The sequence below is a fragment of the Cherax quadricarinatus genome, chromosome 3 (genome assembly GCF_038502225.1).
Source record: "Cherax quadricarinatus isolate ZL_2023a chromosome 3, ASM3850222v1, whole genome shotgun sequence".
NCBI lineage: Eukaryota > Metazoa > Arthropoda > Malacostraca > Decapoda > Parastacidae > Cherax > Cherax quadricarinatus.
In genome coordinates this window covers 20,487,815-20,509,866 of record NC_091294.1, presented here as the reverse complement: position 1 = coordinate 20,509,866, position 22,052 = coordinate 20,487,815, and the positions used below count along the sequence as shown (strand labels likewise).

The 22,052-nt window shown below is 39.7% G+C and overlaps 1 protein-coding gene across 1 annotated transcript in view; it reads left to right on the top strand.

The window, feature by feature from the left end:
* LOC128684116 (intermembrane lipid transfer protein Vps13-like) overlaps positions 1–10,452 on the top strand; it is an 80,520-nt gene extending 70,068 nt beyond the window's left edge. Inside the window, exons 6-7 of the mRNA XM_070093147.1 lie at positions 9,197–9,283; positions 10,417–10,452. Coding sequence (XP_069949248.1) covers positions 9,197–9,283; positions 10,417–10,452 — 123 coding nt within the window. The remainder of the gene's footprint in view (positions 1–9,196; positions 9,284–10,416) is intronic.
* Positions 10,453–22,052: the final 11,600 nt, after the last annotated feature.

The following is a 22,052-nucleotide window of genomic DNA, read 5'->3' as shown; positions in this document are numbered from 1 at the left end:
TAATGTAGGTCCTGTTTGGCATTTTCTTCCAAAACAGACCCGTTTCGTCTAAATTGAACACTTGTTGGGGTTCGAATCCTTCAGCCTTTACATAGTCCTGGAATTCATGAATATACTTTTCAGCTGCACATTTGTCAGAACTTGCAGCCTCACAACACTGTGTATGCCCCTACGCTTCTTAAATCTATCAAACCATCCTTTGCTGGCCCTAAATTCACAAACTGCAGCACTTGTTCCAGGCATTTTCTTTGCAAGATCCTCATGCAACTACTTAGCTTTCTCACATATTATCGACTCCACAACACTGTCTCCCACTAATTCTTTTTCCTTAATCCACAATAATAATAACTTTTCCATCTCTTACATTATTGGTGTCCTTTGTTTAGTTAGAAAAGGTACTTCTTTTGCAACATTAGCATCTTTGATTTGTTCTTTCTTTGCCAGGATGGATGAAATTGTTGATTGATTCTTGCTGTACATCCTGGTAAGTTCCACCACCCTCATACCACTCTCAAACTTTTCTATCACTTCATGCTAAATTCCATGGTGTTTCTTGATTTCTTTACCATAGGAACTTTACTAGGAACTTTCTTTTGAGCCATCTTTACTTATTTCACAGTTGCACTGCAAGAAAAACCACTAAAAACAATGGTAAACAAGCAAAATGTTTGGATGTATGAGCAGAAGCTTCCTCAGCCACTGAGAGACAAAGCCAAACTGTAGCGCAAGCTGCCCCAGTCGGCGGAAGGATGCGTCCAAAACGGCCGATAACCAAGCAAACGGCCAGTAACCAAACCGGCCGATAACTGGGGGTCCACTGTATTTTTTTTTCCTAAAGAGAAAAATTACAAATTTGCTCTTATAGTGTTTTGAAAGTTGGTGAAAAATGAACCTTCTTTGGCAACATCGTTACAAATGTGCCAAGCAGTATTTATGATTTTCAATTAATTTTCCCCTTAAGAAATCAAATCAAATCAAATAAAAGTTTATTCTCTATAAGGATTACAAGGCGGGGTTCACAGATTCTGGTTATTGTGTGGTTTTCATGTAATAAAATACGAATTACAGAGGGGGCCACTAGAACACCTAGCAAGGCTAGGCATTTCAGGCAAACTTAGATTATTTCTTAACCCTAAATTATTACAAATTGTGGAGTAAGTTGACTAAATACTAAGTGACTAAATACTAGTTTGTGAGTTTAGCAATGTGAATGCTTTTGTTTTGGCACAATACATAGTTTCTATATTGGAGTATCACAGGCAAACTTGTGACTAGTTAGGAATCATTATTTTAAGATTAAGATATGTATTTCTGTGCTTATAGTCAAATGGGTGAGTGAATGAGTGAGTAAGTGTGAACCACCAGGTGGTTTTTATGTAGTTAACAGGGTGTATCAGGGAGATGAGATGTTTTCTAAAGGTAGTTTTGAAGGTGATGAATGTGTCTGCAGTTCTAGAGTTTTCAGGTAGGGTGTTCCAGATTTTAGGGCCTTTGAAATACATTGAATTTTTGTATAGATTTACTCGGACATGGGGAATGTCGTAGAGATGTTTGTGTCTGGTGTTATGCTTGTGGGTCCTGTCACAACTATCAAGAAAGCATTTTAGGTCAAGGTTAATATTGGAATTTAAGGTCCTGTATATGTAGATTGCACAGTAGTAAGTGTGGATGTTCTGAACAGGGAGCAAGTTTAGATCTATGAAGAGTGGGGGATTGTGTTGCCAGGGATGGGATTTAGTGATTATTCTTACTGCGGCTTTTTGTTGAGTTATTATTGGCTTTAGGTGTATTGCTGCAGTTGATCCCCAAGCACAAATAGCATAGGTGAGGTATGGATAAATGAGTGAATGGTATTGTGCGAGAAGAGCATTTTGCGGCACGTAGTATCGTATCTTGGAGAGGATCCCAACTGTTTTGGATACTTTTTTTGATGTGTTGGATATGGGTGCTGAAATTTAGGTTGTTGTCGAGGTATAGGCCAAGGAATTTGCCCTCATTATGTCTGGCAATTAGAGTGCTGTCAATCTTAATGTTTAGTTGTGCAGCACCTGCTCTGCTACCAAACATAATATAATAGGTTTTGTCAGTGTTAAGTGTAAGTTTATTGGCTGTCATCCAAGTTGATATTTTGAGCAGCTCCTCATTAACAATGGTGTTGAGGGTGGCAAGATTAGGGTGGGAGGTGACATAAGTCGTGTCGTCAGCAAAGAGAATGGGTTTCAGGTGTTGGGATATGTTTGGAAGATCATTGATGTAAATGAGGAAGAGCTGGGGTCCAAGGACACTTCCTTGTGGAACTCCAGTATCAAGTGGCCGTGTTGATGCTGTGTCTTTAATTGTGACATACTGGTACCTATCAGTAAGGTAGGATTTGAAATATGCAAGCGCATGGTCTCTTATACCATAATGGTCAAGTTTGTGGAGTAGGATGCCGTGGTCTACTGTGTCAAAAGCTTGTCTTAGGTCAATAAAAATTCCTAGTGGATATTCATTATTTTCCAGTGCTGTGTAAAGCAGATCTAGCATTTTTACAATTGCATCATTAGTGCTTTTATTTTTCCTGAAACCAAATTGGCAGGGGGTTGAGCATGTTTTGTGCCGTTATAAATGAATAGTCTCCTGTGCACGAGTTTCTCGAAGATTTTGGATAGCAATGGTAAGTTTGATATTGGCCTATAGTTGTTTACATCTGTAGGGTCACCACCTTTATGTATTGGTGTAACTCTTGCTGTCTTGAGTAGTTTCAGGAAGGTGCTAGTTTCTAGTGACTTGTTACCAAGTAATGAAATAGCATGCGAAAGGACATGGGCCGCTCGCTTGTACAATAATGGTGGGACATGAGACAGGTTCCCTGGGTTATTTTTAAGTGACTTTATAATCTCGGTGACTTCGGTGGGCTCAGTTGGTACAAGATAGAAGGAATTTAGGAAATTCCCATCTAGATAGTCCCCAGCATGGTCGTTGGTACGTGGGATTTTACTGGCAAGATTAGATCCTATGGTTGAGAAGTAGTAGTTTATCTTGTTAGCTGTTTCAGTGGGATGCAGTGGTGTTTCGTTAGGTTTAGTTAGGACAATATTCTTGTTTTTTTTCGGTTTGTGGGTGCCCAGAATCTGGGAAAGTGTTTTCCAGGTCTTTTTTATATCTCCTCTTGTGTCAGTGAATCTGCTGGAGTAGTTCAGTTGTTTGGCTTTCTTTATTACTTTGGTGAGAACTGATGAATAGTGTTTAAGAATATCATTGTGTATTAAGCCCTGTCTATATTGCTTTTCATATTGGTGTTTCTTATCAATGGATTTCAGAAAGCTGCTGGTTAGCCATGGGTAAATGAGCCATTTATTCATGATCTGTTTTGTTTTTATAGGACAGTGTTTGTTGTATAGTCTAAGTAATTTGTTTAGAAAAATGTCTGTCCAATCGTCAATACCATTGGCCTTGGAGAATTCTGTAGGCCAGTCAACAGTCTATAGGTCTGCTGTGAACTTCCTTATTGAGGCCTCGTCATGGAGTCTAAATGAAACTTTGTTGTATTCCATTGGTGGTTTACTAATGTTTGTTAAGAGGAAGGTAGGGTAGTGGTCTGTAGTGCTGTCTGTGATTATCCCTGATTTAAGGGGGGCTAGTATATTGGTCCATATGTGGTCTATTATGGTTGCACTTGTCTCAGTGAGCCTGGTTGGTTTAGTTATTGTTGGTATGAGAAGTGTGTTGTTCATATTGTTGATGAAATCAGTTATAGGCTGATCATCTAGTAGGCCAAGGTTGATATTGAAGTCTCCAGCTAAGAGAAGGTGGTGCTTGTTCATTTGTCTGTTTGTTATTAGTGCCTTTAATTTCTCGCTGAAATTTAGTATGTTTGTGTGGGGTATCCGGTAAATGGCACCGATTGTTATAGGCGACTTAAGGTTTTAAACAGTAAAATTAGCAAAAATACATTCCCCATATTCATCACTAAAGCAAGTGGTGCTAATACAAGATAGTTTGTTGGAGTAATAGATTGCAATATCACCCCCAACTTGGTATGGTCTGCAGTTGTGGATTGCTGTGTATCCTGGTAGTGGGTAGATATCTATTGTGTCCTGCTTAAACCAGGTCTCAGTAAGAATAATGCAGGAGAAGGGTGTCTTTAGCGACTCGAGGAGTGCCAGGTCGTCGTCATAGTGTTTGCTTAAGGACCTGATGTTGTAGTTAAGAACTGATAGACTTTTAGCAGTGTTTAGAATAGTGCTGGCTTGTGATGCTGTGTAATAAAGGCAGTTACTTTCCAGTAGGTTTTGATTGGGTGTTACATTGTGGAGGTTTATATCAAGGTCGACATGATCATTCATCTTCTAGGTTTAAATAGTGGTTATTTATATCCTGTATTGTGCGGTGAGTTTTAATACTGATATCTGTAGTAGTGGGAAGTTTGGACAAGTATATAGCTAAAGCACTTTGGTCATATAGAGTATAGTCACTAATAAACATAATGAAGTTGACATTGTCTGTGTTGTGCTAGAATGAGCTAAAGTACAACTAAGTATAAACTAAAAACATAAAAATAAAAATTAAAAATAGCACGAGACTCTCGCTTGTAATTGCACTAAGGTCTAATATAATGAATTTGGTGTTGTCTATGTATTGAGCTAGAATGAGCTAAAGTACAACTAGGTTTAATCTAATAATATAAAAAATACAAGTTTAAAATGGCACAAGACTTTCACTTGTAATTGCACTAAGGTCTAATATAAGTTGTTAACCATTTCAGGGTCCGTCCCGTAGATCTACGGCTTTACGTTCAGGGTCCAAACCGTAGATTTACGTCATGAGCTCAGCTCACTCTGATAAACTGTGAGTGGTACATTTGGGCCTAGATATGAGAGAATACATCTATGTGGTATGTGTGCACCACATAAAACAGATCCTGCAGCACACTGTGTATAATGAGAGAAAGAAACTGAAATCATGATTTTTCGATTAAAACAGCAACTTTGCAGTGTTTTTTCGTATGTTTTTAATAGTTGTATTTGCGATTTCTTGGTCTCATTTGATAGAATGGAAGACGTATTACAGAAATAGAGATGATTTTGATTGGTTTTAGCACTGGAAATGGCTTGAAACTGAGCTCAAAGTAGCAGAAATGTTAAATTTTTGCCGATATTCAAGAGTAAACAAATGACCTCACACATCTAATACACGCCAGCTGGTGGGTCTAATATACATTCACAAATATGGTGATGATATTTATACAATTATTACAGTATTGCATAACAGTTAATCTTCTATTTTTTGGTGTGAATAAAAATTCATTATGTGAATAAAAATCAAAATGGAATTTATTTGTGAAGCCTCAAAACGTAACTAATGAACAGAAGAAATATTAGTTTAGTTCCAGGAATACCTACATTGTTTATTCTGGACCCTATTTTGAAATTGGAATATTTTGAACTTTGTGTTAAATTGGCCAAATTAACAATTTCCGATCACTTTAATTTGTAGTTGAAACAGTTGACTTGGCGATTTCTTGTGCTCAATCGATAGAATAGAAGTAATACTAGGGAAATAGCTAAGAATTTGGTTGACTGGAGTAATGTAATTGGCCTAAAATGGGAGTCAAAGTTGGCAAAATTGCCGATTCGTAAATATCGCTGACACATCAAAATTCGCGAGAGCATAATTTCGTCAATTTTCCATCAAATTTCGTACTTTTTGTTTTATTACCTTCACAAAAAGATTCTCTACCATTTCATAAGAAAAATAACAAAATTTTTTTTTGAAAATTCTTGGACACTGGGGCACCACTTCAGATTTGGGCCTTTGACCCTGAAGGGGTTAAAGTTGGAGTTGAATATACAAGCTTAAAAATTGGTGATAAAAGGTTAAGAAAAGTAAAATAAACTAGGGTGATAAAGTCTACAATAGAATAGGGCAATTATAAAAAAGTATATAATAAAATTGGATAATAAACTTTACAAATAATAAGGGCAATAATAAAAAGTTTAAAATAGATTGGGCAATAAGGTATTGGTAAAATTGGGCAAGTATAAGATTGGGTAATTAACTCAAGACTAGAATAGTGCAATAATAAGATGAAAAGTTTACAATAAAGTTGGGCACTAAAATATAAACTAAAAATGGGCAATAATAAAAAGTTTACAATAAGGTTGGGCTATAATAGAGATTTTAAAATAAAAATGGGCGATAGAGTATTTTTTAAAGTGAGGTAGAAAACTGAGGACAAGCTATGGTTAGTTTCAATTAAAATAAGATAAAACAGTGAAGCGGTAGGAAGTAAAAAAAAAGGAGAGAGATTCCATTGATATTAAACACAAGACTATGAGGTAGAATGGTCATTGAATACAACAGTGACATTCAAAAGTAGTTGGGGTATTGGAAATTTTTTGGAGGGAACAAAATTTATGGCATTATAACACTAATGGTAGACAGTGGGTATTATCTGCACCTTACTCTGATTCTGTTAGTCCAGCCTCACTTAGGAATGTTTTAAGGTCATGTTCTGTAGAGATGAAGTATCTCTTCCCAGTGGGCTGTTTCCTAACTGCGATTTTTCCATCCCTCACAAAGCACTGGTGGATTTTTTGGGCATAGCGTAATTTTCTTAGCCGATAAAGGAGGTTTTGTCTTGTTTTGGTAAGGCACTCATTGTCGTAAACATCAGTTTTCATAGAAATGGATGTTTATAGTAGGTTGTTTCTTTGTAGGCTAGTTTGGAATTTTAACAGCACTGTTTTTTTACCCGCTTTGTAGCCCAACCCAAAAATATTAACAAAAAATACATTTTATAGAGAATAATTATAGTTTTACATACAGAAAACAATGAGAAATATACAGCACTAATGAAATGGATAAATTAACATTTAAATCACTTTTACCTTTGTGGAAGAGTCTTGTTTGCTTATGGAAAATGGGGATGAGCGGAGAGGGAGGAGAGTTTGTTTGGAGAAAGGACAAAATGCTTAAATATGACACTAATATCAACCCTATGGCTTATTTATTTATCACAATTCATCTGATATGACATAATAAACAATATTAATAATATGGAAGCATGATATATACTCTAGAATGAATAAAATGTCACTACGTATGTGAGGATTGGTGGTGGTGGTGTTGTGTTTATAAGGGCCACTGACATCATAGGCTGTACATATAGTGGTGGTGATGGCAGCAGACACCACCATAAATAAGAAATACTTAAACTTGGAGGAGATGCTGGCATTAGTTTAGGGTAGTGGAAGATACGCAGGTGGCGTATCTTGTCAGTAGCCCTATGTAACTCCAACAACATTGGAGGAGTTAGTTTCGTGTCCTTTTTCTATCGCTTAACTTACTTGCTATACTGTTAATGCTACACTTTATCCCTGGCTGGTGCTATAGCCTTTATCAACTCCTGCTGCTGTAGTATCATACGTATTGTAAAATTACTGAATCACTGAAGAAGACACATTCTCCCCTCTCTTCCTTCTCCACTTTGGTACTTTGCTACGAGTTCTTTCTTGAATTTTATCATGTTTCTCACCTTCTTTACCATAGGGCTGGCACTAAGAGCTTTCTTTGGGCCCAGGGTGGCTTATTTAGCAGTCACATACAATAAACAGGCACAAAAAACAATGGATTATGAAATGTTTCATATGACATCGCAGGGTAATGTTTACTCGCCGAGAAACAATGTCACACTGACTTAGTGCGTGTCGGGGAGGCTTTGTGTGCGTGTGGACGCTCGGACATGTTCTGTACGACCAACGAAAGTAGAGGGAATTAACGAAAAAAGTCGGTGATAACTGAAAATTGCGATATCAGAGGCTAAGGAAAACAGAGGGTTCACTATAGTTATTCTCTATAAAATGTATTTTTTGTTAATATTTTTGGGTGTCTGAAATGGATTAATTGGATTTACATTATTTCTTATGGGAAATATTACTTCAGTTTTTGGCCATTTCGGATTTCGGCCAACCTTCTGGAATGGATTAATTATGAAAACCAGTGGTCTGATGTATAGGTTATTCTTTTCTTGGGGTTCCTAATGTGTGGGGAAGCACCCCCCTGGATAACTGCCATTGTTGCTTTCCCTTAAATCCAGCCCTAACCTATGTAATGTATTCTGCTGGATAATGTGGATCTATAAGATCTTAAAACTGTGTGTGTACTCCTAGTAATTTGCTGGGTGCATGTGAATAATTACATTAAATATGAGGCATTGCTATGCAGAAAAGAACAATTGCCATTAGTCAAAATCCTGGTTAGTGAAAGAATTAATTCTTTAAAATTTTCTGTTTGTGGAAATGGGTAGATAGTCTTGTGCATCCATCTGTAAGCTAGAATCAACCAGAGACAAGTCAGAATATGTAGCAAAACTTTATCGTTTTTCTCCATTTGAAGCTGGTACTTATTCTTTTCTGTCACACAGTGCCTCTTATACAAATAGGTTCGTCTGAAACTGCATTTTAATTAAGAAACATAAGACAAAGAACATTATCCAGGGAGGCAAAGAAGGGAATGTATGAGTGTATAGTGATACCAACACACTTATGTAGATGTAAAGCATGGGTTGTGAATGTTGTAGTGAGGAGGAGACTAGAGGCATGGAGATGTTGTGTCTGAGGGCAATGTGTGGTGTGAATATTATGCAGAGAATTGTTAGGTTGGAGATTAGGAGAATGTGCAGAGTTACTAAAAGTATTATCTAGAGGGCTGAGGAGAGAATATTGAGGTGGTTTGGTTATTTAGAGAGGATGGAGCAAAATAGGATGACTTGGAGGATGTATTTATCTGTAGTGGAGGGAAGGCCTGGTAGGAGTCATCCTAGGAAAGGATGAAGGGAGGGGGTAAAGGAGGTTTTGTGTGTAAGAGGCTTGGACATAGAGCAGGCATGTGCAAGCGTGTTAGATGGGAATGAGTGGAGACAAATGGTTTTTGGAACTTGACAAGCTTTTGGAGTGTGAGAAAGTTAATATTTTGTGAAGGGATTCAAGGAAACCAGTTAGCTGGACTTGACATGCAGGTAGGAAGTACAGTGCTTGCATTCTAAAGCGGAGGGGTTTGGGATATTTGCTGTTGAGTGGGATGTTTAAACTGTTACCTGCAAAACAGTGACAGTTTGAATAATGGTAAAAGTGTTTCTTTCTTGGGTCACCCTGCCTGCTTATGTCTTGAGTAATGTTTTTTATTTAGTATATTAATTTGTTAAACTTTTCAGCACATGGAGGGTGGTGAGCGACGGCTGCTAAGTACACCTCTCAGTGAGGGTAGCACCCAGGCTCTTCTCACAATGAAATTCATACAGGTATTTATAACTTACTGATACTTTTGTTACTGTTATTTTTCTGCACTTTTTGTCTTTGGTATACATGGATTTGGTTGCCATGGGTTAACACTTCATGGTTGGAATCTCTTAAAAACACCTTAAACTAATGTTTTTAATGCACTGATTCTTAATGACTGTTAATGTTAGTGATGGGATGATATCAAATTTTTGCTGATGCTGATAGTCTCTTTTTGGGCTGATACAAAAATAAGCTGATACCATTAAAATTGCCCAATACCCACTGATACTTTGGCACCCCCCTAGATAATATGTGGTATTTTCACCATTATATATAGGCAACTCAATTATTAACCCCTTAACTGTCCAAACATAGATCTACGTACGTTCTTGCCGCTAATGTTCCAAACGTAGATTTGTTTTATTTTTCCTGCCTCCAAATTTGGCATGATTGGCCTGGGATGACTGGTCAGCATACAGTGGGTCTTAACACTTGGTTTATGCAGTATTAAAAAAATCTGGGACCACTTAGTACCTTGCGGGAGCACCAGTTCAATTGAGTGCCAGCTAGAGCAAACAGTGCAGCAAACACCTGGGATTCACTGATGTCATGTAGTAAGTATTAACCTACCCATTTTAAGAGGAAAGTGGTGTTGACCCTGAGTTTAGTGGCTTTGAGATGGATGTGGCCACAAGTGTTCAAGGAAATATCAAAAACCTTGATATTAATCCATGTGCAACATTTGTGCAACACCCTTTCAATTTTGGTACCACTGGTAGAGTCATCCTGCCAGAATGTCTTATACTCTATGCCCTAAGTAAAGAGAAACAATGCTGAAATGTGCAATACATGTTTGCCTAGCTGGCTTTGTCTTCTGTCTGTCTAGATCTGTACAGTCTGTCTAGCTCTCTGTTTATCTGTCTCTGCTTATCTGTCTTTGTCTTTGCTTGTCTCTGTCTCTCTGCTTGTTTCTCTGTCTCAGAGAGGGCCACTTATGAACAAACAGGTATTACCTGAGCAAGTGTAGATATGTATTGCCAGTCATGCTTACTATGCATTATATCTACAAGCACAATATAGCATTTTGTCTGGATTTTTTGGGTTTTCCTAGGTAATTTGCACTATGTATAATTGTATTTGTGTACCTGGCCAGCCAGCTCGCTGGCCAGTGGCTGGCTTGGCTGGCTGATTGACTTTGGCTGTCTCTGTCTCTGTCTGTCTGTCTGTGTCTGTATCTTTCTCTGTCTATCTGTCTCACAGGTACACATAAATACAATTATACATAGTGTAAATTACCTTGGATAACTCAAAAAATCCAGACAAAGTACTATACTGTGCTTGTAGATATAATGCATAGTAAGCATGACTGGCAAGTAATACTTAAACTTCCTCAGGAATCAGATGTGATGATGCACTCATGTGTAATACCTGTTCGCTTGTTGAATGGCTCTCTGAGACAGTGAGACAAGCAGAGAGACAGAAAGACATAGATAAGATTTTCTTCGGATTTTGAACCCCGGAGGGTTGGACCACCCAGGATAACCCAAGAAAGTCAGTGCGTCATCGATGACTGTCTAACTTATTTCCATTGGGGTCTTCAGTCTTGCCCCCCCCCCCCCCCCCCGCAGGATGCAACCCACACCAATCGACTAATACCCAGGTACCTATTTGTTGCTAGGTGAACAGGACAACGGGTGTAAGGAAACGCGTCGAAATGTTTCCACATGCCGGGAATCGAACCCAGGCCCTCCGTGTGTGAAGCAAGAGCTGTAGCCACCAGGCCACTGGGCCAGACAGACACAGACAGACATGTTTGTGTGTAACAGTGAAAACAAATCAAGCCAAGTCAGTGCATGCTCATCAAATGTCACCACTGCTGCGCTGTCAGCAGTGGAGTGACTCGTCTTACACCATGCTTCAAGGAAGCTATATTATTATTATTATTAATATTATTATTATTATTATTATTATTTATTATTAACTCATCGGCCGATTCCCACAAAGGCAGCGTGGCCCGAAAAAGAGAAACTTTCATCACCATTCACTCCATCACTGTCTTGCCAGAGGGGTGGTTTACACTACAATTATAAAACTGCAACATTAACATCCCTCTTCAGAGTTCAGACACTGTACTTCCCATCTCTAGGACTCAAAGTCCGGCCTGCCGGTTTCCCCGAATCCCTTCGTAAATGTTACTTTGCTCACACTCCAACAGCACGTCAAGTGTTAAAAACCATTTGTCTCCATTCACTCTTATCAAATACACTCACCCATGCTTGCTGGAAGTCCAAGCCCCTCGCACACAAAACCTCCTTTACCCCCTCCCTCCAACCCTTCCTAGGCCAACCCCTACCCTGCCTTCCCTCCACTACAGATTTATACACTCTTGGAGTCCTTCTGTTTTGTTCCATTCTCTACATGTCTGAACCACCTTAACAACCCCTCCTCAGCCCTGTGGATAATAGTTTTGGCAATACCACACCTCCTAATTTCCAAAGTACGAATTCTCTGCATTATATTCACACCACACATTGCCCTCAGACATGACATCTCCACTGCCTCCAGCCTCCTCCTCAATGCAACATTCATCACCCATGCTTCACACCCATACAAGAGTGATGGTACAACTATATTCTCACACATTCCCTTCTTCGCTTCCACGGACAAAGTTCTTCATCTTCACAGACTCTGAAGTGCACCACTCGCCCTTTTCCCCCTCATCATTTCTGTGATTCACCTCATCCTTCATAGACCCATCTGCTGACACGTTGACTCCTAAATATCTGAATACATTCACCTCCTCCATATTCTCTCCCTCCAATCTGATATCCAATCATTTGCCACCTAATCTTTTTGTTATCCTCATCACCTTACTCCTTCCTATATTCACTTTTAATTTTCTTCTTTTACATACCCTACCAAATTCATCCACCAACCTCTGCAACTTCTCTTCAGAATCTCCCAAATGCACAGTGTCATCAGCAAAGAGAAACTGAGAAACCTCCCACTTCATGTTTGATTCTGTATCTTTTAACTCCACATCTCTTGCCAAGACCCTCGCATTCACTTCTCTTACAACCCCATCTATAAATATAGTGGATCCTCTACTTATGAGTTTAATTCGTTCCATGACCTTGCTCGCAACTGGATTTGCTGGTTTGCAGACTCAATTTTCCTCATTTAAATTAATTGAAATGGAATTCATTCCAGTGGAATTCCAGGCATGAGAAAATGCTTTAATAATTTCCCTAATATCAACTCTACAGCTTATTTATCTATCACAATTCATGTAATATGTCATAATAAACAATATTAATAACATAGAAACATGATATATACACTAGAATGAATAAAATACATGTCATTAAGTATGTGGCTAGTGGTGGTGACAGCAGCCATTGTTGTTGGGGTTTTTAGGGCCACCACAGCGGCCATTCCTGCTCCTGACTACATGTGGAGAGAACCCAGGATAACCCAGAAAAGTCAGACAGAGTGACTTACAAGTGAATTAAAATGCTTCAATTAATTGCTACACTCTTAATGCTACATTTTGCCACTGCTGCTTCATGATGTCTGCCACTGCTGCTTCATGATGTCTGCCACTGCTGCTTCATGTTGTTTGCCATTGCTACCTCATGTTGTCTGCCACTGCTGCTTCATGTTGTCTGCCACTGCTGCTTCATGTTGTTTGCCATTGCTACCTCATGTTGTCTGCCACTGCTGCTTCATGTTGTCTGCCACTGCTGCTTCATGTTGTCTGCCACTGCTACCTCATGTTGTCTGCCACTGCTACCTCATGGTGTCTGCCACTGCTACCTCATGTTGTCTGCCACTGCTACCTCATGTTGTCTGCCACTGCTACCTCATGTTGTCTGCCACTGCTACCTCATGTTGTCTGCCACTGCTGCTTCATGTTGTCTGCCACTGCTGCTTCATGTTAAATAACAAAAAAAGGCACAATACCGTGACTGGAACGATACACAAATAACCCACACATAAAAGAAAGAAGCTTACGACGACGTTTCGGTCCGACTTAGACCATTGACAAAGTCACACTGACTTTGTCAATGGTCCAAATTGGACCGAAACTTCGTCGTAAGCTTCTCTTTTATGTGCGGGTTATTTGTGTATGCTTCATGTTGTCTGCCACTGCTGTTTCATGTTGTCTGCCACTGCTGTTTCATGTTGTCTGCCACTGCTGCTTCATGATGTCTGCCACTGCTGCTTCATGTTGTCTGTCACTGCTGCTTCATGTTGTCTGCCACTGCTGCTTCATGTTGTCTGCCACTGCTGCTTCATGTTGTCTGCCACTGCTGCTTCATGTTGTCTGTCACTGCTGCTTCATGTTGTCTGCCGCTGCTGCTTCATGTTGTCTGTCACTGCTGCTTCATGTTGTCTGTCACTGCTGCTTCATGTTGTCTGCCGCTGCTGCTTCATGTTGTCTGTCACTGCTGCTTCATGTTGTCTGTCACTGCTGCTTCATGTTGTCTGCCGCTGCTGCTTCATGTTGTCTGCCACTGCTGCTTCATGTTGTCTGTCACTGCTGCTTCATGTTGTCTGTCACTGCTGCTTCATGTTGTCTGTCACTGCTGCTTCATGTTGTCTGTCACTGCTGCTTCATGTTGTCTGCCGCTGCTGCTTCATGTTGTCTGCCACTGCTGCTTCATGTTGTCTGTCACTGCTGCTTCATGTTGTCTGTCACTGCTGCTTCATGTTGTCTGCCGCTGCTGCTTCATGTTGTCTGCCACTGCTGCTTCATGTTGTCTGTCACTGCTGCTTCATGTTGTCTGCCGCTGCTGCTTCATGTTGTCTGTCACTGCTGCTTCATGTTGTCTGTCACTGCTACCTCATGTTGTCTGTCACTGCTGCTTCATGTTGTCTGCCGCTGCTGCTTCATGTTGTCTGCCACTGCTGCTTCATGTTGTCTGCCACTGCTACCTCATGTTGTCTGCCACTGCTGCTTCATGTCTGCCTCTGCTGCTTCATGTTGTCTGTCACTGCTGCTTCATGTTGTCTGTCACTGCTGCTTCATGTTGTCTGCCGCTGCTGCTTCATGTTGTCTGCCGCTGCTGCTTCATGTTGTCTGCCACTGCTACCTCATGTTGTCTGCCACTGCTACCTCATGATGTCTGCCACTGCTGCTTTGTGATGTCTGTCACTGCTGCTTCATGTTGTTTGCCACTGCTGTTACATGTTGTCTACCACTGCTACCTCATGTTGTCTGCCACTACTGCTTTGTGATGTCTGTCACTGCTGCTTCATGTTGTCTGCCACTGCTGTTACATGTTGTCTGCCACTGCTACCTCATGATGTCTGCCACTACTGCTTTGTGATGTCTGCCACTGCTACCTCATGTTGTCTGCCACTGCTGCTTTGTGATGTCTGTCACTGCTGCTTCATGTTGTCTGCCACTGCTGTTACATGTTGTCTGCCACTGCTACCTCATGATGTCTGCCACTACTGCTTTGTGATGTCTGTCACTGCTGCTTTGTGATGTCTGTCACTGCTGTTACATGTTGTCTGCCACTGCTACCTCATGTTGTCTGCCACTGCTGCCTCATGTTGTCTGCCACTGCTACCTCATGATGTCTGCCACTGCTACCTCATGATGTCTGCCACTGTTGCTTCATGTTGTCTGCCACTGTTGCTTCATGTTGTCTGCCACTGCTGCTTCATGTTGTCTGCCACTGCTGCTTCATGTTGTCTGCCACTGCTGCTTCATGTTGTCTGCCACTGCTGCTTCATGTTGTCTGCCACTGCTGCTTCATGTTGTCTGCCACTGCTGCTTCATGTTGTCTGCCACTGCTGCTTCATGTTGTCTGCCACTGCTGCCTCATGTTGTCTGCCACTGCTACCTCATGATGTCTGCCACTGCTACCTCATGATGTCTGCCACTGTTGCTTCATGTTGTCTGCCACTGTTGCTTCATGTTGTCTGTCACTACTGCTGCTTCATGTTGTCTGCCACTGCTGCTTCATGTTGTCTGCCACTGCTGCTTCATGTTGTCTGCCACTGCTACCTCATGATGTCTGCCACTACTGCTTCGTGTTGTCTGCCACTGCTACCTCATGATGTCTGCCACTGCTACCTCATGTTGTCTGCCACTGTTGCTTCATGTTGTCTGCCACTGCTGCTTCATGTCTGCCACTTCTACCTCATGATGTCTGCCACTGGTACCTCATGTTGTCTGCCACTGCTGCTTCATGTTGTCTGCCACTGCTACCTCATGATGTCTGCCACTTCTACCTCATGATGTCTGCCACTGGTACCTCATGTTGTCTGCCACTGGTACCTCATGTTGTCTGCCACTGCTGCTTCATGTTGTCTGCCACTGCTACCTCATGTTGTCTGCCACTGCTGCTTCATGTTGTCTGCCACTGCTACCTCATGATGTCTGCCACTGTTGCTTCATGATGTCTGCCACTGCTACCTCATGTTGCCTGCCACTGCTACATCGTGATGTCTGCCACTGTTGCTTCATGATGTCTGCCACTGCTGCTTCATGTTGTCTGCCACTGCTACCTCATGTTGTCTGCCACTGCTACCTCATGATGTCTACCACTGATGTCGCCAAAGAATCGAACATTTCTGCCATTTTGAGCTCAATTTCAAGATACTTTGCATTGTGAAATCAATGAAACTCATATTTATTTTTGTAGTACAGGTCCTCCATCACAAATCTGGCATCATTGGGACCTGTAGTGTGCCGGATTACTGAGTTTGCCGGATTACAGAGTGGTTAGGTTAGAATACACTTAATGAAATTAACCAACTTACACAAAGTTCATTGAGCATAAGCAAAAATCGAACATTTCCACTACTTTGAGCTCAATTTCAAGGTACTTTTTGTCATGAAAGCAATGAAAATCATGTCTATTTCTGTAATATATCATCCATTCTATCAAAAGAGTCCAAAAAAAATGAGAATACAACCATCAGATTTTTTTATGTGGTGCACACTGACCACACAGACCCCATTCTCTCACATGTTGGCCTACCAGCTTTCTCCTGCTTGATTTGAAGCCGCTAGAATTTACGCGAATAAATACATCAGAAACAGTGGTGCGTAAGACGTATATATGTATACGACTGAAACAGTCAAAGGGTTAAGACACTGACTGTATCCCACCAAAGTAGGCTGGCCCATAAAGAAAAAAAAAAGTACATTAACCCCTTAACTGTCCAAAACTAGAACTACATTCTCTTGCCCAGCACTCCAAATATTTTGAGAGAAAAAAAAAATAAAATAAATATATAAAGAAAGAGGACTTTCTTTTACATAAAGTAATGTGAAAAAAAATATTTTAGGGTCAGTACCTACGGAGATATAAGGCCGCAAAGTCGGCGCTTGCCGCTCTCCTGATGGCAACATGAAGCACTGCCGATTGCAGAAGTGTTGCCAACATACCTTGTTTTTCTCATATTTTTTTAAACTGTCCTGTACTGTATGGTACCCTGTACCATATGGTACCCTGTACCATATGGTACCCTGTACCATATGGTACCCTGTACCATATGGTACCCTGTACCATATGGTACCCTGTACCATATGGTACCCTGTACCATATGGTACCCTGTACCATATGGTACCCTGTACCATATGGTACCCTGTACCATATGGTACCCTGTACCATATGGTACCCTGTACCATATGGTACCCTGTACCATATGGTACCCTGTACCATATGGTTCCCTGTACCATATGGTTCCCTGTACCATATGTTATCCTGTACTGCATGGTACCCTATACCATATAGTACAATATACCATATGGTACCCTGTAACATATGATATCATGTGCCATATGGTCATTAGGTGTTATTGGAATGAGACACCAGCCAAGACTGAGTGAGTGGAGAGGCAAGCTCAGTTTCCGAGACAAAGTGCTTTGTCATCCACCTCAAGGAACACGTCAAGTTCCTGTACACTTGTAAATATATAATAGAACATTACTAATATACAACATTTTTGCATATTTTTGTTGTAAACAACTATTGTAAACAAAATAATGAAAATATTAATGTGTTTATTGTGTTGAATACAACAGTACCATATAGTACCATATGGTACAATGAACCATATGGTATCATTGTACTGTATGGTACCATTGCACCATATGGTACCATTGTATCATATGGTACCATTGTACCATATGGTACCATTGTACCATATGGTACCATTGTACCATATGGTACCATTGTACCATATGGTACCATTGCACCCTATGGCACCATTGCACCCTATGGCACCATTTTACCATATGGTACTATATGGTACCATTGTATTCAACACAATAACCACACTAATATTTTCATCATTTTGTTTACAATAAACTTGTAAACAAGTTTTGTAAGCAATCTAATAATAAATTAGAGCAGTTATTGTGTTGAATACAATGAGTGTACACTTACACGATATACATTATACTGGTCTCACAGGCCACAAATGTTGTTAGAAAAACAAAAAAATTAGAAAAGAAAAAAGTATAAAAAACATAAAATAAAAAAAATGGGATTTTGTGGAAGTCATTGATGTTGCCGCCACCCGGTCATTTTGGTTCAAATTCCCGCCGCTGTATCTAGGTAAGTACTAATCAGATTTTTTTTGTGTGTTTTATTACCTTCACAAAAATATTATCTTTAATTCTGTAAGAAAAAATAATTTTTTTTTCTTTTTTCAAAATTTCTTGGACACTGGGGCACCACTTCAGATTTTGGCCTTGGACCCTGAAAGGGTTAAGCTCAGTTTCATGGTACTTTTCTTTGTGAAATCAATCAAATTCATCTCTGTTTCTGTAATATATCCTCCATTCTATCAAATGAGACCAAGAAAATGATAATACAACCATAAATACCATTTGAGAATAGACCTTAAATTTGGCATTTTAAATCAAAAACATTGTCGGATTTTTTTTTTCTCACGCACTGCGTGCTTCAGGATTTTTTTTATACTGTGCACACTGACCACACAGATCCATTCTCTTGCATGTAGGGGTACCAGCTTTATCCCACCAGATTTGAAGGTGCTAGAATTTTGGCATAGTATTATGGGACCAACACTGACTTGCAAGCCGTAATCTTACAGGACCGACAGTGAAAGGGTTAACCCCTAAATGATCCAAACATATACACGTATATACGTTCTTACCGCTAGTGCTCCAGACGAAAATATACATTTTATTGTTCCTGCCTCCAAATTTGGCACGATTGGCCTGAGATCAGCCTGGTCAGCATAGAACGGGTCTTAACACTCGGTGTGCACCATATTAAAAAAATCTGGGACCACTTAGTACCTTGTGGGAGCACCAGTTCAATTGAGCGCTAGTTAGAGCAAGTAGCGTGTCAAACACCAGGGATTCACTGATGTCATGTCATGTATTAACCCTCCCCTTTTAAGAGGAAAGTGATGTTGACTCCAACTTTAGTGGCTTTGAGATGGATGTTGCCACAAGTGTTTGAGGAAACATCAAAAACCTCGATAATAGCTCATGTGCAACATTTGTGCAACATCCTTTCAATTTTGATACCACTGTTGCTCTAACCTGAGTCTTACTAACCTTGTAAAAAGTCTCGACTGCTTCCAGTAACCTACCACCTATTCCATACATTTGTAACATCTGCCACATTGCTCTCCTATTCTCCCTATCATATGCTTTTCAAAATCCATTAATGCAGCAAAAACCTCTTTACCCTTATCCAAATCCCATTCACGTAAGTGCTTCAGTGTAAACACTTGGTCTTCACACCTGCTTCCCAAACTAAAGCCTCCTTGTTCTTCTGCGATTCTGCTCTTCGTCTTTAATAACCCAACAAAAAGCTGCAGTGCGATTGATTACTAACTCCTGCATTAGATAACACACTCCACCTCTTTTCAAGAGTCTTAACTTGCTAACTATACAAAACATCCACACTTATTATTATGCCTACTACATACTCAGAACACTATACTCTAATGTAAACCCTCCTCTCAAACTCCTCCTTGATAACAGAACACACAGCCATAATACTAGACACAGATCACTTTTCGATATCCCATGTGTTCATCTCTCTTTGTGCAAGAATGCTATGCATGTAAAAGGCCCGAAGATCTGGAATTCATTGCCAGAACACACTGCAGGACCCCTGTCTGCAAATCAGTTTAAAGCCCTAATAAGAAATCGCCTCATCACCCAAAATTAACCAGACAAACTGTACCTAATCTCTACCAGTTCCTCAAAAGCTACTCATATTATGCTGATGAATGCTCAACCACTTATTGCTTCAAAATTTGGATATCTGTTTTTCATTATTTTAAATAGTACTAGATTGTAATACAGTACATTATAATGTAAATTTTTCCATTGTAGTACCAAATTTCATTGTTTTAAATACTGTAGTACTAAACTGTAATAGATCATATAGTAAATTGTTTTAAATTGTTACATTGTATTACTGTAATCTTTATTAACTAATTCACTAGTGTAATAAGTCTCTACTAGACTTGCCAAAACCATGCAGCATTACCTGATAGAATATTCATTTCTCCTGTACTCATTGTAACTTGTCTAATGACCATATGAACTACTGTGTATTATTGCCTTCTTAATATTAAGTTAATCATTAAGTTTGCCCAAAATGCTCTACATTCAAAGGGACTTTTGGCATGTACACCCAACTATTATACTCCTCTATGCAACCATGTAATTTGTCAAAATGAACGTCTTAATCTTATTCTTCATTCTTCAATAATAACCCTACCACACACTTTACCAAGTATACTCAACAGGCTTATTCCTTTGTAATTTTTATATTCTCTTTTGTCCCCGTTGCCTTTATACAAAGGAACAAGGTTCCATACACTTACTAAACAAATGCACCAGCCTTTCTTCCAAAACTGTCTGCACCTGCTTTTAATGTTTGTCTTTATCCATCAATCCCAGCTGCTTTACCACCTTTCATTCTACCCACTGCCTTACCTCCCCCAACATTCAAAACTGTCTTTTCCTTACTCCTACAAGATGTTATACCTCCCTGCCTAATGCATGAAATCACAATTTCCCTATTTTCGTTGACATTTAACAGTTCCTCAAAATATTCCCTCCATCTTCCCAGTACAGTGGTCCCTTGTTTTTCGTAATTAATCCATTCCTGGAGCCGTTACTATAAACGAAATTTACGATTTGCGAATCAATTTTCCCCATAAGAAATAATGTAAATACAATTAATCCGTTCCTGACACCCAGAAGTATTAAAACAAAAATTTTTTTTACATGAAATATACATGTAGTACATAAACAGTACAATGGGAAATGATGAATGAAACATTAACAGCGTAACACTTACCTTTATTGGAGATTCTTCTTAGTGTATGGGAGACTGGAGGAGGAGAGAGATTGGTTTGTTTACAGTTTGGAAGGGGAATCCCCTTCCAGCAACACCTCAGGTACCAATTGCTTCTTTGGGGTTGCTTCTCTTCTCTGTTTCTTAATGCCACTTGGGCCACCTTGAGAGTCACTCTAGTCCTGTCTCGCAAAGTAACTGTGGAGAGAGCTCTGTTTCTGGCGTCTAACACTTCCCTAAAATTGCCCAAGACTTTGTCACTGTACACATTTCTCACCTTCTTTACCACAGGCTTGGCACTAGGAGCTTTCTTTGGAGCCATGGTAGCTTATTTAGCACTTGCAAGCACTAAAATGAGTGGAATACTATGAAATATTTCATAGGAGCACTTGAGGGGACCTTCACTCACTGGTAAACAATGCCAGACTGGCTGGGTAGGGAGGCCGCCCCAGCTCACACCGTGCATACGCGTCCCGGACGAACTACTATTCGCGAGTCAACCTATGAAAAGCGAGTTCATGTTTATACGAAAATACCCCTATGATTGGCGAAATTTACGATTGCTGAGAACTACGAAAAGCGAGGGACCACTGTACTTCCAACGCTGTCTATTAACTCTCCTCTCTTATTTTTAACCCTTTGAAGGTCAAAACCCCTGCTCAGAAACTTGCTCCAAGGGTTGAAAAAAAATTCTTTTGAAATGATAGAAAATATTTTTCTCAAGGTAATGAAACTAAAAGAATGAAATTTGATGGAAAACTCATGGAATTTTGCTCTTGCAAAGTTAGTGGTCTTGGTGATATTTACACATCAGCACTTTCACCCACTATGAGCCCTATTTTGGGCCAATTCCATTGTTAAAGTCTACCAAACTCATAGCTATTTAGTTACAAATCCTTTTGTTCTATCGATTGAATACAAGAAACTGCCCATTTACCTATTTCAGGTAACCAATAAAATGATGAGAAATTACTAATTTGGCCAATTTCTCACAAAATTAAAGAAAGGCCAATTTCAAAATAGGGTCCAGAATAAATAATGTAGACATTCCTGGCAGTAAAATAACATTTACTCTGTTCATTAGTCATATTTCCAGGCTCCTCTTATATTATGCTTGCTTTTCATTTTGAATTTTTATTCACGCAAAAAATAGAAGATTTACTGTTATTCAGACTACTGCTTAATGGTAATATTTGTGTAAATATCAGTGCATCTGTGAGTGCATATTAGACCGCCCAGTTGACGTGTATTGGAAGTGTGACATGATTTGTTTATTTTTGAACATCAGGAAAAATTTATCATTTCTACTACTTTGAGTTCATTTGCAAGCTACGTGTAGTCTGTAAATGATTCAGAATCATGCTTGCTTATGTAATATATGTTCCATTCTATAAACTGAGATCTAGAAACCGAGAATACAACGCTTAAAACCATTTGAAAATGCATCACAAAGTCGCTGTTTTGCACGAAA